The 17084-nt window shown below is 34.5% G+C and overlaps 1 protein-coding gene across 17 annotated transcripts in view; it reads left to right on the forward strand.

Moving 5' to 3' along the window:
• PPIP5K2 (diphosphoinositol pentakisphosphate kinase 2) overlaps nucleotides 1-17084 on the forward strand; it is a 128038-nt gene that overhangs the window by 34717 nt on the left and 76237 nt on the right. For 13 of the 17 annotated variants that reach the window (XR_005211490.1, XM_037802261.1, XM_037802260.1 and 10 more), the window contains 9 exons: nucleotides 273-434; nucleotides 1794-1915; nucleotides 3140-3241; nucleotides 12912-12998; nucleotides 13627-13702; nucleotides 13787-13896; nucleotides 14512-14597; nucleotides 16587-16712; nucleotides 16854-16975. Coding sequence is in view for 16 of the 17 variants with exons in the window: in XM_037802261.1 (XP_037658189.1) it covers nucleotides 273-434; nucleotides 1794-1915; nucleotides 3140-3241; nucleotides 12912-12998; nucleotides 13627-13702; nucleotides 13787-13896; nucleotides 14512-14597; nucleotides 16587-16712; nucleotides 16854-16975 (993 nt within the window). In the remaining variant the exon portion in view is untranslated. The remainder of the gene's footprint in view (nucleotides 1-272; nucleotides 435-1793; nucleotides 1916-3139; nucleotides 3242-12911; nucleotides 12999-13626; nucleotides 13703-13786; nucleotides 13897-14511; nucleotides 14598-16586; nucleotides 16713-16853; nucleotides 16976-17084) is intronic. The other 4 variants (XM_037802263.1, XM_037802267.1, XM_037802272.1 and 1 more) reach the window with 1 other exon arrangement.

The following is a 17084-nucleotide window of genomic DNA, read 5'->3' on the forward strand; positions in this document are numbered from 1 at the left end:
AAAACAATCTGGGAAGAGGGATTACGTCATGTACATCCTAGTGTTCCCCCATCATGCTTATTACAATGGTTTTCTGTAGAAAATGAAACCTTACTTCACCAGTTTTGCAATTATTTATTACCTTTTTCAATGTACTGAGAATTTTTTCACGTGCAATAGAAAGATGTGCATATCTAATAGCCTGGAGTTTGAACTATATTTTTTATTGTTTATTTTTCTTTGAATTTGTTGTCTGCTAGTTTTAAATTATTTTTCTATAACATTCATGAAAGGTTTATACGGTGGGTCCAGATTATGCCCATGCAGAAGCTCGAAAATCTCCAGCACTTGATGGCAAGGTGGAACGAGATAGTGAAGGAAAAGAAGTAAGATATCCTGTTATTCTCAATGCACGAGAGAAATTAATTGCTTGGAAAGTCTGCCTTGCTTTTAAGGTAAAGATGTTACAGAAGCTTTATAGACACATAAAGGAATCCCAGTTTTCATTCTAGAGTAAGGGAGAAGTTATTTGGGCTTATAATTGGGGAAGTAAGCTGAGAAAGTAATTGGTTCATTTGAACAGTTCAAGTTATTTTTCAAGGGATTCTTATAGTACTAATAATAAAGATATATAATAATGAAAGTTTTTGTTTCTCTATATTCTTTCTGTATTATATAAAAGATTGCCTTGTCAATTTATTCAGAAGTTAAAATTACAGATAACTAAAGCAGTAGGATTAACTGATGTTCTGGGGGATTGTTTAACATTTAAAAAAACTGGTTACAACTGTTATTTACTTTCATAGAATTAATAAAATTTATTTTGTTTTTAAATAAAGGAAGGTACTCAGGGATCTATCCTTTGTAATTGATCCTGTGGCTTAATATATGATATAATATACTCATGGAAACAATACATATACAATTCTTAAAAGAAAACTTTCAAATTCTGCCTTTTGACTAATTCCTTCAGTTATATTGTAGGGTTTTATTGTGAGGTGTTTATATTACTACTGCATAGAAAAAAACTTACATAGATGTAGTATAATCTTTTTACCTTTTCAAAACTTTGCCTTAGAATCTGTAACTTAAAAACTAATATATAATACTTTTTATTAAATATTAAATATTTTGTGTCCTAATAATTTGAAATCCCTTTCATGGGAGGAATATTAACCTGTGAATACTTTTTACTAGCTTTATATAAACAGTTTTAATTTTGTATGCCAGGATTCCAAAAGCCATCTCTTGAAATCACATTTTACAAATATGCAATGATTTGAGCATAAAATGTAGAAGCTTAGAAAATTTCTGGAGCCTAGGCAGGAGATTCATACTTTAAGCTGTAAAAGTAAATTTATTTCAGGTGCCCATAAGTATGTTGTTGTCAGGTTTTAAAGGATTCATAGGGGTAATTGGACATTTCTTGTAGAATATGTCTCCAAAACTATTTTTCTCTTCATTATTTTGGAGTAATTTTGCTAGCACAAAATTTATTGTAACTTTCAAAAGTATTTTTTTGTTTTTTAGTTACATATCAATTTCAGAACTTTATACATTGTTTTATTATTATATATCTACTTGATGGTGAGAAATTTAAATCACATATGGCCAGTGATTTAAAGTAACAAGTCATTTATATCGTTTCTTATTTACAAGTCATTTATATCATTTCTTATTTACTATGAAATAAACCAGTATACTGTAATATACTTTTTGGCATTAAAAAATTTGATGTAGTCTAATAAGACCAGGAAACTGTGAATCTTACTAATTCAAATTGAACTTTAACATTTATGATTTATTTTTAATAGCAAACAGTTTGTGGCTTTGATTTGTTACGGGCCAATGGACAGTCTTATGTCTGTGATGTCAATGGTTTCAGTTTTGTGAAAAATTCCATGAAGTATTATGATGATTGTGCAAAAATACTTGGGTAAGAATTTTTTTTTTTTTCAGTTATTTTTTTTCTTTTCTTCTGTTATAGCTAATGCATACTAGTTATTCAGAAACCAAATAATAATAAAGGTCAAATGAGCAGGGTTTTTAAGCAGTCTACAGTAAAAATCTGTGTTCATAAAATAACACCTCCAAAGACCCTGCCAGATCCTGGGTTATCAAAGACAGATTAATTTATGATTAGTAGAGATGAAGGGGTAAAAGTATTTTAACTTTGTAGATTTTGAAATGCTATAACATGATTATTAATCAAAACAGGTAATTTATTAGAGTGCCTTGCTCCTCAAGCTTTTGCTATATAATTACAGTTGTGAAAAGGTTTAATTCTCTTTCTTAGTGGTACAAAGTGAACTTTTCTTGAAATAAATAACCAATGTAAAGTAGAAATATGTGGAATTCCAAGTTCTTTTAAATGATGTTTTTTTCTACAAGCACACATTACTTGAAGATACTCTCATAAGATGATTGAGGGAAGAATTATTGCATGTAAGGATGCCATTTTTATGTATTTTTAATCTGTTTTCTTGACTCAGAAGACTAGCAAAACAAAAACTATTTTAAAATCTCTTCTAACTATATATGACAAAGCCATAGCAAGCTTATATATTAAAATACTGTTTAATAATTGGAATCAGCTTTTTTAATGTTTTGAAAATTTGTGAATTTGCCCTTGAAGTGAAATTTTTGAGAATTTAATAAATTTTACCATAAGTGCTAAATTTAAACAAAACAAAAAAATTTATGATTATTTAAACTTGTTTCCATTGTTAACTCTATTAGTAAAACATGTTACAATAGAGATCTGTTAGAAATGAGGATGGTATCTCAAATAGTTTTATGGATGTTTAAAAAAACTGCTGAGAATTGATCAGTGGTCACATAAAATCAGTTTATGTAATTATATATGTACTTGTGATTTCTTTGATTCCAATGTGATTTATATTTTTAAAACTAAAGTGAACAAGTAAATAATTCCAAATTTGCAGCATTCCCATTAGTGCATTTTGATGCACAGTTTAGAACTGCTGATCTAAATTTTTCTTGACCATGATTCATTTGTTGGGTTACTTTTTCTATGATGTAATCACTATATAGTTTGATTTTAAATCCTCATGATTCTCTAACATTGTGTTATGCATCCAATTTTGTCTTAAAGTGGACCAATTTTTGTTTTTTCCTTTTTTTTGTTTCTGTCTTGAAGCAACATTGTAATGCGAGAGCTTGCTCCACAATTTCATATTCCCTGGTCGATACCCTTAGAAGCTGAAGATATTCCGATTGTACCAACTACATCTGGAACTATGTAAGTTAAAATAATTTCATTTAGAAAGCCCTTGGGTTTTCTATAAGTCTGTGCTATTAGAATAAAAATTAAACTTCTGAATGATTATAGACACTTTGCTGTGTATGTTTTCATGATTCAGTTTGAAGATGAAGAACTAGATTGTATACTTGTATAAGGATCTGCCTAGATGAAAAATCTTATATATTATTACAAGTAAAATCCTGAAAAATCCTGGATAATCATAGAACTCTTGAAGTAAGTCATAAAAATAAAAACAGATGGATTACTTAAGAATTCATGGTCAGCGGTCATGCAACTTGGACTCTCTTAGGATATTATAAAAAAATATAGTTATTTATTGAGATAAATTAACAAGACCAGTGTTTCCAAAGTGTTCCATAACAGTCTACTAGTGAAAATTACTTAAAAAGTCAGGTGAATTGTTGAAGAAATGTTTCATATTTGTATCTAAGAGATTTCCATTAGTATGTTAAATATTCTGAGAAGTCCTAATTGGAAGAAAACAAAAAAAGACGTAACTATTTAATCTTGTTTTTTAACCAGACATATTTAACACAGAATTTTTCAAGTACCTTATTCATATCCTGCAGGGTAGCATTCTATGGCTCACAGTTTGGCAACACTGAATTATACCTCTTAATCCTAGTGTGCTTCTAAGGCAATTTTATGTGCTAGTAATTTGAATTTGAAATATATATTCCTCTTACATGGGCAAAATAAATACAGCAACCATCAAGTAAAGCTTTGTTTTGTTTTGATTCAATGAAGTCTTCAGTCTATAATGATCTGTGATATAGAACAGTTCCTTAGTAAAGGACTGGTGCCATTTACTATTTTATTTTATTTTATTTTAGCTTAATGGCTTTAGCCCAACAGTTTTAGTTGGTTACAAGACAATTGAAATGGCAAAAACGTTGACGATGCAGTTCATGGTCAGTTCTCCCATTTTACAGTACAGGTTCCTTCAGATGTGGTATCCCAAATACGTGAGCTGGTGGTGTGAAAGCCATTAGCACTCCTTGCATCACTACGCAGGTCACAACATACTTAACAAGCTTTTCCAGACTTACCCGAATGGGTTAAGGATTGTTCCACTATTCTCGCAGTCCACTGGTTGATATTGTTTTGATTATAATCTTTACCACCCAAGAAGACCTCACCTATATACTCTTTTTTTTTTTTTTTTATTATTAAATTCAGTTTTATTGAAATACATTCACACACCATACAATCATCCATGATATACAGTCCACTGTCCACAGTATGACAAGATAGTTACGCGTCCATCACCACAATCCATCTCTGAACATTTTCCTTACATCGGAAAGAACCAGAACAAGAATAAAAAATAAAAGTGAAAAAAAACACCCAAATCATCCCCCCATCCCACCCCATTTGTCCTTTAGTTTTTATCCCCATTCCTCCACTCATCGATACACTAGATAAAGGGGGTGTGATCCACAAGGTCTTCACAATCACACTGTCACCCCTTGTAATCTACATTATTATATAATTGTCTTCAGGAATCCAGACTGCTGGGTTGGAGTTCGGTAGTTTCAGGTTTCTACCTCTAGCCATTCCAATACACCAAAGCCTAAGAGGTGTTACCTATACAGTGCATAAGAATGTCCACCAGAGTGACCTCTCGACTCCATTTGGAATCTCTCAGCCACTGAAACTATTTTGTCTCATTTTGCATCCCCCTTTTGGTCAAGAAGATACTCTCATTCCCACGATGCCGGGTCCATATTCATCCCCGGGAGTCATACTCTGTGTTGCCAGGGAGATTTACACACCTGGGAGTTGGGTCCCATGTAGGGGAGAGGGCAGCGAGTTCACCTGTCGAGATGGCTGTTAGAGAGAGAGAGGGCCACATCTGAGCAACAAAGAGGTACTCAGGGGGAGACTCTTAGGCACCATTACATACAACCCTAGACTCTCCTTTGTGGTAATGAGCCTCATAAGGGCAAGTCCCATGCTCGAGGGCTCAGCGCATCAAACCGCCAGTCCCAATGTTTGTGACAACATACGCTAGGGGTTCAGCATCTCAAAGTTTAGAGATAGGCCTTACAATTCAGGGATAGAGTTAACTGCTGTAAGAGCTTACAATCTAGGGACTATTACAATTATTGTGTCCACGTTAGGCTATGTTCTAAGATTCAATTCTGAGTTTACACATTGTAGTTAGTCCATATTGGTGAGGCATCATCCCTCTCACCATGTTTTCTCCAACACTTTTACTCCTATATATATATTTTCCTACAATTTTATAGAGTTATATTCACATACCATACATTTATCCACAGTGTACAATCAGTTGTTCATGGTATCATCATAAAGTTGTACATTTATCACCACAATCAGCATTTGAACATACTGATTACTACAAGAAAAATTGTTGTTTTTTTTTTTTAGCAATAAGAAAAAATGATAAAAAGAAAAATAGCATGTCATTCAATACAATATACTACTAAGGACAGCAAATAACACCACTACCAAGAATCCCATATTACTCCCCTATATCCCCTTCTCATATACATTTAGCATTGGCGTATTGCCTTTGTTACATTTAATGGAGGTATATTACAATGTTACTGTTGACCATAGACTCCGGTTTGCTTTGATTATGTTTTTTCCTGAATACCATCCCTTTTTCAAATTTCTACATGATTGACATTCATTTGCTTTCCCACATGCAAAAACATTTTTATATTTGTATATTTAGTAACAGTCATTGGCCACTCCAGTTTTTGCCACGTTATACAGTCCCAGTCTTTATCATCTATCTTTACCTCTGGTGTCATACATTCTCCTATCCCACCTCTTTCAGCTTTACTCACAGACATCTTTGTTCAGTGTACTTACAGTACTGTGCTACCATCACACAGTATTATGCTATCTATTTCTGGATCTGTATAATCAATCCTGCTAAACATTCTGTAGTCCTTCAGCATCAAATGGCTGATCTCTGCCCTCTTTCTATCTCCTGGTTGCCTGTGTTGTCAGCTTTTAACTCCCAAAGTTTGTTCATTAATGTCTGTTCATATTAGTGAGACCATACAGAATCTGTCCTTTTGTTTCTGGCTAACTTCACTCAACATAATGTCCTGAAGGTTCATCCACATTATTACATGATCCATGTCTTTGTTCTGTCTTACAGCTCCATAATATTCCATCATGTGTATATACCACAGTTTGTTTATCCACTCGTCCTTTGATGGACATTTGGGCTGTTTCCATCTCTTGGCAATTGTGAATAATGCTGCAATAAACATTGGTTTCCAAATGTTTGTTTGTGTCTTAAGTTTCAGTTCCTCTGAGTATATACCCAGCAATGGAATAGCTGGGTCATGTGGCAAATCTATATTTAGCTTCCCGAGGAACCTCCATACTGTCTTCCAGAGTGGTTGCACCATTCTACATTCCCACCAACAATGAAAAGTGTGCCTCTTTCTCCACATCCTCTCCAGCACTTGTCATTTTCTGTTTTTTGGATAATGGCCATTCTGGTAGGTGTGAGATGATATCTCATTGTGGTTTTAATTTGCATTTCCTTAATAGCCAGTGAAGTTGAGCATTTTTTCATATGCTTTTGAGCCATTTGTATTTCCTCTTCAGAAAAATGTCTGTTCATGTCTTTTGCCCATTTTTTAATTGGATTGTTTGTCTTTCTGTTATTGAGATGCAGGATTCCTTTATATATTCGGGATATTAAACCCTTATCTGATATGTGGTTTCCAAATATCATCTCCCATTGTGTAGGTTGCCTTTTTACTTTTCTGACAAAGTCCTTTGATGTACAAAAGTGTTTAATTTTGAGGAGATCCGATTTGTCTATTTGTTCTTTGGTTGCTCGTGCCTTGGGTGTGAGGTCTAAGAAACCACCTCCTTTCACAAGATCTTTAAGATATTGCCCTACATTTTCTTCTAAGAGTTTTATGGTCTTGGTGCTAATGTTTAGGTCTTTCATCCACTTTGAGTTAATTTTGGTATAAGGTGTGAGATAGGCATCCTCTTTCATTCTTTTGGAAATGGATATCCAGTTCTCCAAACACCATTTATTGAACAGGCTGCTCTTTCCCAGTTGCTTCGGCTTCACTGCCTTATCAAAGATCAGTTGTCCATAGATGTGAGGGTCTACTTCTGAACACTCAATTCGATTCCATTGATCAGTATATCTGTCCTTATGCCAGTACCATGCTGTTTTGAGCACTGTAGCTTTGTAATATGCTTCAAAGTCAGGTAGTGTGAGACCTCCCACTTCACTCCTCTTTCTCAAGACATTTTTGGCTATTCGGGGCACCTTACCCTTCCAGATAAATTTAGTTATTGGTTTTTCTATTTCTGTAAAGTAAGTTGTTGGGATTTGAATTGGTATTGCATTGAATCTGTAAATCAGGTTAGGTAAGATTTTCATCTTAACTATATTTAATCTTCCAATCCATGAACATGGTATGTTCTTCCATTTTTTCAGGTCTTGTTCAGTTTCTTTTAGCAGTTTCTTATAGTTTTCTATGTAAAGGTCTTTTGTGTCCTTGGTTAAGTTTATTCCTAAATACTTGATTCTTTTGGTTGCTATTGTAAATGGGATTTTCTTCTTGATTTCCTCCTATTGTTGCACATTACTTGTGTATAGGAACACTACAGATTTTTGCGTGTTGATCTTGTAGCCTGCTACTTTGCTGTATTAATTGACTAGTTCTAGTAGCTTTGCAGTAGATTTTTCTGGATTTCCTACATATAGAATCATGTCATCTGCAAATACTGAAAGTTTTACTTCTTCCTCTCCAGTTTGGATGCCTTTTATTTCTTTTTCTTGCCTAATTGCTCTAGCTAGAACTTCCAGCACAATGTTGAATAGCAATGGTGATAGTGGGCATCCCTGTCTTGTTCCTGATCTTATAGGAAAAGCTTTCAGTCTCTCCCCATTGAGTGTGATGTTAGCTGTGGGTTTTTCATATATTGCCTTTATCATATTGAAAAAGTTCCCTTATATTCCTATCCTTTGAAGTGTTTTCATCAGGAAAGGATGTTGAATTTTGTCAAATGCCTTTTCTGCATCAATCGAGATGATCATGTGGTTCTTCTGCTTTGATTTATTGATGTGGTGTATTACATTAATTGATTTTCTTGTGTTGAACCAGCCTTGCATACCTGGAATAAATCCCACCTGGTCGTGGTGTATAATTCTTTTAATGTGCTGCTGGATTCGATTTGCGAGTATTTTGTTGGGGATTTTTGCGTCTATATTCATTAAAGAAATTGGTCTATAATTTTCTTTTTTTGTAGTATCTTTGCCTGGTTTTGGTATTAGGGTGATGATGGCTTCATAGAAAGAGTTAGGTAGCTTTCCCTCTTCTTCAATTTTTTTGAAGAGATTGAGCAGGATTGGTACTAATTCGTTCTTGAATGCTTGGTAGAATTCACATGTGAAACCATCTGGTCCTGGGCTTTTCCTTTTTGGGAGCTTTTTGATGACTGACTCAATCTCTTTACTTGTGATTGGTTTGTTGAGGTCATCTATTTCTTCTTGAGTTAATGTTGGTTGTTTATGCTTTTCTAGGAAGTTGTCCATTTCATCTAAGTTGTCTAGTTTATTAGCATATAGTTGCTCATGGTATCTTCTAATTATCTCCTTAATTTCTGCAGGGTCCGTAGTTATATTTCCTTTCCCATTTCTGATTGCATTTATTTGCATCTGCTCTCTCTTTTTTTTTGTTAGCCTAGCCAGTGGTCCATCGATTTTATTGATTTTCTCAAAGAACCAACTTCTGGTTTTGTTGATTCTCTCTATTGTTTTCCTGTTCTCAATTGCATTTATTTCTGCTCTAATCTTTGTTATTTCTTCCCTTCTTGCTTTGGGGTTAGTTTGCTGTTCTTTCTCTAATTTCTCCAGGTGAGCAGTTAACTCTTCAATTTTTGCTCTCTCTTCTCTTTTAATATAGGCAATTTAGGGCAATAAATTTCCCTCTCAGCACCGCCTTTGCTGCATCCCATAAGTTTTGATAAGTTGTGTTTTCATTGTCATTTGCCTCGAGGTATTTACTAATTTCTCTTGTAATTTCTTCCTTTACCCACTGGTTTTCTAAGAGGGTGTTGTTTAGCCTCCAAATGTTTGTGAATTTTATGACCTTCTGCCTTTTATTTATTTCCAACTTCATTCCATTGTGGTCTGAGAAAGCGTTTTGTATAATATCAATATTTTTAAATTTGTTGAGACTTGCTTTGTGACCCAACATGTGGTCTATCCTAGAGAATGTTCCATGAGCACTTGAGAAAAAAGTGTATCCTGCTGTTGTTGGATGTAGTGTTCTATAAATGTCTGTCAAGTCTAGTTCATTTATCATACAATTCAACATCTCTGTTTCTTTAGTGATCCTCTGTCTAGATGTTCTATCCATTGATGAGAGTGGTGTATTGAAATCTCCAACTATTATTGTAGAGGTATCTATTTCTCCTTTCAGTGATCGCAGTGTTTGCCTCATGAATTTTGGGGCATTCTGGTTTGGTGCATAAATATTTATGACTGTTATGTTTTCTTGATGAATTGACCCTTTTATTAATATATAGTGTCCTTCTTTGTCTCTTTTAATTGTTTTGCTTTTGAAGTCTAACTTGTCTGATATTAATATAGCTACTCCCGCTTTTTTCTGGTTGTTGTTTGCATGAAATACCTTTTTCCAACCTTTCACTTTCAGTCTATGTTTGTCCTTGTGTCTAAAGTGAGTTTCTTGTAGACAGCATATAGATGGGTCCTGTTTTTTAATCCATTCTGCCAGTCTGTGTCTTTTTATTGGGGAGTTTAATCCATTTACATTTAGTGTCATTACTGTAAGGGCAGTACTTTCTACTACTATTTTGTTTTTTGGAATTTATATGTCATATCTTATTTTTTCCTCTCCTTTTACCTTTCCTGATAATCTTCATTTCTGCACTCTTCTCCAACTCTCTCTCTCCTGTCTTTTCCTATCAGCCTGTAGCACTCCCTTTAGTATTTCTTGTAGTGCCGGTCTCTTATTCACAAACTCTCTCAGTGTCCGTTTGTGTGAAAATGTTTTAATCTCTCCCTCATTTTTGAAGGAAAGTTTTGCTGGATATAGAATTCTTGGTTGGCAGTTTTTCTCTTTCAGTATCTTAAATATATCATGCCACTGTCTTCTTGCCTCCATGGTTTCTGCAGAGAAATCTGTACATAGTCTTATTGACTTTCCCTTGTATGTGATGGATTGCTTTTCTCTTGCTGCTTTCAGAATCCTCTCTTTGTCTTTGACATTGGACAATCTGACCAGTAAGTGTCTTGGAGTAGGTCTATTGGGATCTATTCTATTTGGGGTACGTTGTACTTCTTGAATCTCTAATTTTCTGTCTTTTGTAAGAGTTGGGAAATTTTCAGTGAATATGTCTTCTATTACTCTTTCTGCCCCTTTTCCCCTCTCTTCTCCTTCTGGGATACCCATAACACGTATATTTGTGCGTTTCATGTTGTCACTCAGCTCCCTAAGACCCTGCTCATATTTTTCCATTTTTTTCACCATCTGTTCTTTTGTGTGTATGAATTCGAATGACCTGTCTTCCAGTTCACTGATCCTTTCTTCTGCCTGTTCAAATCTACTGTTGTGTCCCTCCATTGTGTTTTTCATCTCCTCCATTGTGGCCTTCATTCCCATGAGTTCTGCCATTTGTTTTTTTAAGTTTATGAATTCTTCTTTATGGTCAGCCAGTGTCTTCTTTATATCCTTCAGCTCTTTTGCTATATCTTCCTTCATTTCATCAAATTTATTTAGCATTAGTTGCCTCCACTCCTGTGTCTTAGCTGAACTATTAGTTTGTTCCTTTGGCTGGTCCATGTTTTCGTGTTTCCTGGTATGGCTTGTTATCTTAAGTTGTCTAGGCATCTGATTCTCTTGATTAGTTTATTTTGGAGCTTGTTTTCTGTCTTTTACCTAGTGGTTTTCTTGTTGGTTGGCTTTGTTTTCTGGCCTCTGTTATTCAGTTCAACTTATTCTAGACCTCTAACTTAGGTTCTATTTAGTTGATCAGAATTTTTCCCCTCTTGTTTTTTTCTGTTTCTTGCTCTGCCTCTATGTAATCTTTTTGTGAGTGGGTCTCCTCAGATATGGTCGACCCTAGTCAGATTTTCCCAGTCTAGTGAGGCCCAGGTCTCATTGGGAGGGTATGGAGTTTTCCTGATAATGAGACCCTCCTATGAGGCCTTTAGAATTGGTGCTTTTCCTCTCCTGTCCAGCATGTGGCGCTGGCCAGCCCGCAGCTCCCCCACCAGTGTAAGGAGGTGTGGAGCCTTTAGTTCTGGTGACTCTGATCCTGTCGAGGGCCTGGCTGACTGAAGCTGGAATCTGAATTCCAGCCCCTGGGGTCTGAATTCCCAGAAGGAGGACTGCCAGTTGAGCTGGGCCTCCCTCCACTCTCCCAATCCTCAGAATCCCAGTTGTCTCTCAGGGGCACTATTCCCTTCTCCTCTCTCCTCTTTGGGGCCTCTCCAGGTAGATTCCTTGGTCAGCCTGAGTTGCCAATTAAAGATGGGGGTGGAGGCCTTCAGTAGTGAATACGGAATTCAAAGACACTATGGGTACTCTGTCTCCCCTCAAGCCCAGCCTAGTCCCTCAACCTGGGCTTTCCAATAGAAAATAACCACATATATTACTTTTAGATTAAAAAAAAAAAGAAAGAAAAAAAAGGAGTCTCTTTTAAAAGTCTTTCCCCAGCCTGGAAGTTTTGTCAGTGTCAGAATAGAGCATTTAAAAGATACGCTTTGGGCTATTGTCTGATAATTACTCTCCAACCGCTTCAGTCAAAAGATAAGGGATCAGTGAGAAGCCAGAAGGGACAAAATGTAAGGGAAAAAAAAAAATGGCTTTTTTGGAGTCTGGGAATGGGTGCCTGCTTTTACGTGCCCCCACTTCTTGGAGCCCAGCCCTTCTTTAGCACCCCAGCTCCCAAAGTTAGTTAATTAATTTGTTAATTAATTCTGCAGTTGAGGCTGGTTTGAGCCTCCCTTCTTGCCCTCAGCAGATTGCTGTTTTTTTGTTTTTTTTTTCCCCCCTTTCAGGGAGCCGGCAGCAAGACAGTCTGTGAGGTCTGGGTGGGGAAGGGCACCAGACCCCTGGTCCGGGGAACTTACAATGTTCGCTGCGATCTCAGCTTTTCCTCCAATTCCAAACTTGTGTCCAATGTGTGACTGGTTACTGGAGACCCCGAAAACACTGTTTCATATAGTTCTTGGGTAGTTGCCAGCTGCTCTAGGGGAGAGACGAAATTCTGCTCCTCACCACTCCGCCATCTTGCCCTACCAATGCTCACCTATATACTCTTTAACAGTGTTGTGAGCTTCATCAGCATTAAAGCCCTTGTCACAGTGGCAATGATACGCTTCCATGGTGCTGCCTATTCTCCCCTAGGGCAGCCCCATGTACTTTTATCCTAGAGTAAACAGTCATCCCTAGATAGGAAGCAGATATATTATGTAGCTTAATAGGACTCCTTCCTCCAGTTTCTTAAAATCTTTAAGATTTGATTTTATAAAATTTGTAAGTATTGTTTTGGGGGAAGATCTTGAAATAGTAAAAAAGACTAAATAAATTATATATGTTAATCTGAATTATACAACACAAATCTTAGAGGATTGAAAGCTTTTTTTTTTAAATTTTAGGATGGAACTTAGATGTGTCATAGCAGTCACACGTCATGGGGATCGAACACCAAAACAAAAAATGAAAATGGAAGTGAGGCATCAAAAGTATGTTTTCTGAGGACTAATTTAACATCTATGAGATAATTTAAGATTTCTGATTGGTGCTAAGCTCTTTTGATTACTACTTTGTATAGAAAAGCTTTGTTTACCTACTGTTTCTTGGCAATTAATATTCAAACCACTGGAACCATTTGAAAAAAGGATGTGGTATCAGTAAGTGAGCATGTCTGACCTAACTTTAATGTATTGTCATGAAAATGTTCTATTTGGTTTATCATTCTTTCCCATTGTTTTCTGAGAGCCATGAACCCCTCAGTCTTCTAGAAGAAAAGTAGTAGAATGAGCATTTCTATTATTTCTATTCAGTATTTGATTTGGAGATGATAAAATTTGAAAACCTGAGCCATTAAATATGATTTGGACAGGTATTTTCTAATGTGTGTGTAGCCCCTTCAAAGCATGTATAATATTTTGAATTATAATCATAGGCACAGCTTCCATTGTGAGAAACTATTTTAAAATAAATATGGTGATTATTAGTTTGTGGTTTAGGAGGACACAAAGTACTTGAAATTCATAAACCCTGAGTTTTAGTCCCATATCTATCATGTGTAAATATGTGGTGGTAATATTAATCACGTGCATGACTAATTGCTTTGTCTTTTTTTATAAGATTTTTTGATCTTTTTGAAAAGTGTGATGGATATAAATCTGGGAAATTAAAACTCAAAAAACCAAAACAATTACAGGCAAGTTTATTTGACTTGTTGAATTTAAATTTTTAAATAGTAAAACTATATAAAAATTCAATTCTTTATTACTTTATTTTATAGGAAGTGTTGGATATTGCACGACAACTTCTTATTGAGCTTGGGCAAAATAATGATTCTGAAATTGAAGAAAATAAGTCAAAACTTGAACAACTTAAGACTGTATTAGAGATGTGAGTATTTTTGATACCCTTAATTATGATAACTAATTTAATGCTTTTTATATGTGTGACTTGCCATTATAATTTCTTTCATGGTTTGATCTTTTTGCTCTTTATTACTACTGTAGCTGAGGAGAAATTAGTGAAAATCTAGTGGAATTTCTATTGTCACCTGGGAGAAAATAGATTATTGTATTAAAGATTATTGTTTTAGCTTTATTTTATTTTTGATGAAAATATCAAAAGAGGACATCACATTTGGATCTTCTATGAGGTACTGTTTAAAATTAACACCACATTGCTAACTTGGTCACAGATTCAGGGCTGTTTAAATAAAGAACAGTTTTGAACTATGCTTTAATCAAATAAAATTGGTACTACTAGTATTTTGGTTACAAACTTTACATGTTTGACCACTTAATACTTTTTTTTAAGGTGGTTAAAATGACTATGGTACAAATTTTCTGCTAGGATATTTTCAAGAACTCAGCAAGGCAGTTGCAAATGAAAAGGGGACATTAATATATAAGACTCAGTTTTTCTCTAGATGATTTTTAGTTTTTCTTTAAGAGGTCACATCAACCCTTAATGAATATTGTCCATTTTGTTTGCTGTTTAATTTCTCAGGTATGGCCATTTTTCTGGAATAAATCGTAAGGTCCAATTGACTTATCTCCCTCATGGTTGTCCTAAAACATCTAGTGAAGAGGAAGGTATGTTATTGTTAATGACTATTGTGTTTTAATTATATACTGTGTATATTTATTCATGTCTGAGTGTGTAAATGTGTATGTATACACATGCACATATATAAAAAATTATATATACTAATCATTTTTTATTACTTTTGGACCATCTTCTGCCTAATAGGTTAGGGGCTGGGATGCTGAATGAAGGAAAAATAAAGTGGAGTTTTGTTACCTGCTTTCTGTCCTTTAAATAAAGGATAGATTTTATTGTCTATCCTTTAAGTAATGGATTGATTTTATTATTTTGAGAACTTAGTACTTCGTTTTTTACTCTGGAATTGTTGCAGAAATCTTAAGTATTTCTATCTAAATGTTATTTAATGGCCTTCTTCCTCTTTGATAGAAGACAGCACAGAATACAGGAAGAAAGCTCAAGAAATGTGAAGACTACTCTTAAAAAAAAATACACAATGTGTTCCTAAAATAAGTTGATGTTTTCTTCCATCCAATAAACAAGGACAAACATTTATATAAGATTTGTCTTCTAAGAGCAGTCAGCACAGAAGTCCATAAATTTGTTTGCGTTTCAGAAGAAAAATGGGCAGGCACTAGAGAAGCTACTTAATGGAAAAATCCAGGTGGCCAATAAAATAATACTGAAATATCACTCCTTTTTTGTATGACACTGTTAAAGTGTTTCCTTCTTTTTTTTTCTTTCTTTTATTTTAAACTGGTAATACAAAATGCTGATGAGACTATAGTGGAATAGGATTTCTGTCTGGTAGGAATATAAATTGAAAGTAGTTAGACAATATATATCAGAAATTTCAAAAATGTTCATGTTCTTTGACCTTGATTCTACTTAAAAGAATTTACCCCAGGGAAGTAATCAGAAATTCAGTTAAAGATTTATCTATCAGGATATTTACGTTGACATTATTTATAGTAGCAAAAATTAAAATAATGATTTTCTTAAATACAAACACAGGTTTGAATATGTTGATCTTTATATATTTTTGAATTTGACATGTAGTTCTGTTGTTATACTTGTGATTAATAACAATTTAATCCAATTAGTTAATTTCCTATATCTTCATGAGTAGATAGATTCTGTAAGTATAATTTTAAAAGTCAATTAATGGTCCTTTCATAAATTAATATTGACTGCATGCTAAAGTGCGTACAACTGTTGATAAGCCCTGGGAGAAAGGTTGCTTTTCTGTTACTTTTAATGGATTATTAAGTTCTTATAGTGCCTGTGAGACTTATTTTTAAATTACGTTTGTTCCAGTAGCTCATATCTTAAGGATGTGATAAAGGGCAGGTCAAAATTAAATACAGAAACTCATTCACTTATGTTGTCTCTCCCATGCCTGAGAAAATACTATGGTCTGGGACATACAGTGATTCTATAATTCTAAATTTTAAAAAGCTGCTCTTGATGACATTTTATTGTATCACCCAGAGAATATATTATTAGGCTCTCTTATCTTACATCTTCCTAAAATATATGCCTGTCACTGATTCTCAGTTATAAAATGTATGTATTTTCTTCACTTCAGCTAACATATCACCTTTTATATGGCAGCCCTTAATATAAAAATGGTAACATATTACCTTCCTTTATATGAAAGGCCCTTGATATAAAAATAGGTAAGATCTGCATCCTACCATCAAGGAGCTCTTAATCTGGCATATATAACACTACTAATTTAAGTATATGAGAGCAGGGAAGGGAGAAGCAATACATTCTCTTCCTTCAGAAAGTTGAGAAAGAGCTTTCTCCTAAAGTATGAAAGGGATTTCAAAATTTTAGTAGTATTTTAACAGGTAGAGGAAGGATATTCTTGACAGAAGCCGCAGCCTACAAATGTAGGTACATTTAAGGAACCAAATAATTTGCGTATGAGCCATATTCCACTGCAGAAAAGAGCACAGAGAAATTAATCTTGAAACATGTCTATTGAAAAAAACAATTTTGAAATTTGTTTTATCCCTTCACATGTATTTCAGATAGCCGAAGAGAAGAACCCTCTTTACTTTTGGTTCTAAAATGGGGAGGAGAACTAACCCCTGCAGGCAGGGTCCAGGCTGAAGAACTTGGAAGAGCTTTCAGGTGTATGTATCCTGGAGGTCAAGGTAAATCTTGGAGTTTTTTTTATTTTGGTTAAACGCATATATTATATTTTTAAATTTTTACTTTGGAATGTAGCTAAATATGTTTATAGAAATACAATGAGAGAAAAATATAGCTTAAGTGATTTGAGGATTTATTTTCAGGAGATTATGCAGGATTTCCTGGTTGTGGTTTACTTAGATTACATAGTACCTACCGACATGACCTCAAAATATATGCCTCTGATGAGGGACGAGTCCAGATGACTGCTGCTGCTTTTGCAAAGGTATAAATATTTTTTTCAGAATTACTAGAATTTTCTTTTACAGTTACATTTTAAAAGATTTTTACTAAGGTAATATTTAAAAATTTGGAACTTTGACTCATAGTACTCA

Source organism: Choloepus didactylus, chromosome 13 (genome assembly GCF_015220235.1).
Source record: "Choloepus didactylus isolate mChoDid1 chromosome 13, mChoDid1.pri, whole genome shotgun sequence".
NCBI lineage: Eukaryota > Metazoa > Chordata > Mammalia > Pilosa > Megalonychidae > Choloepus > Choloepus didactylus.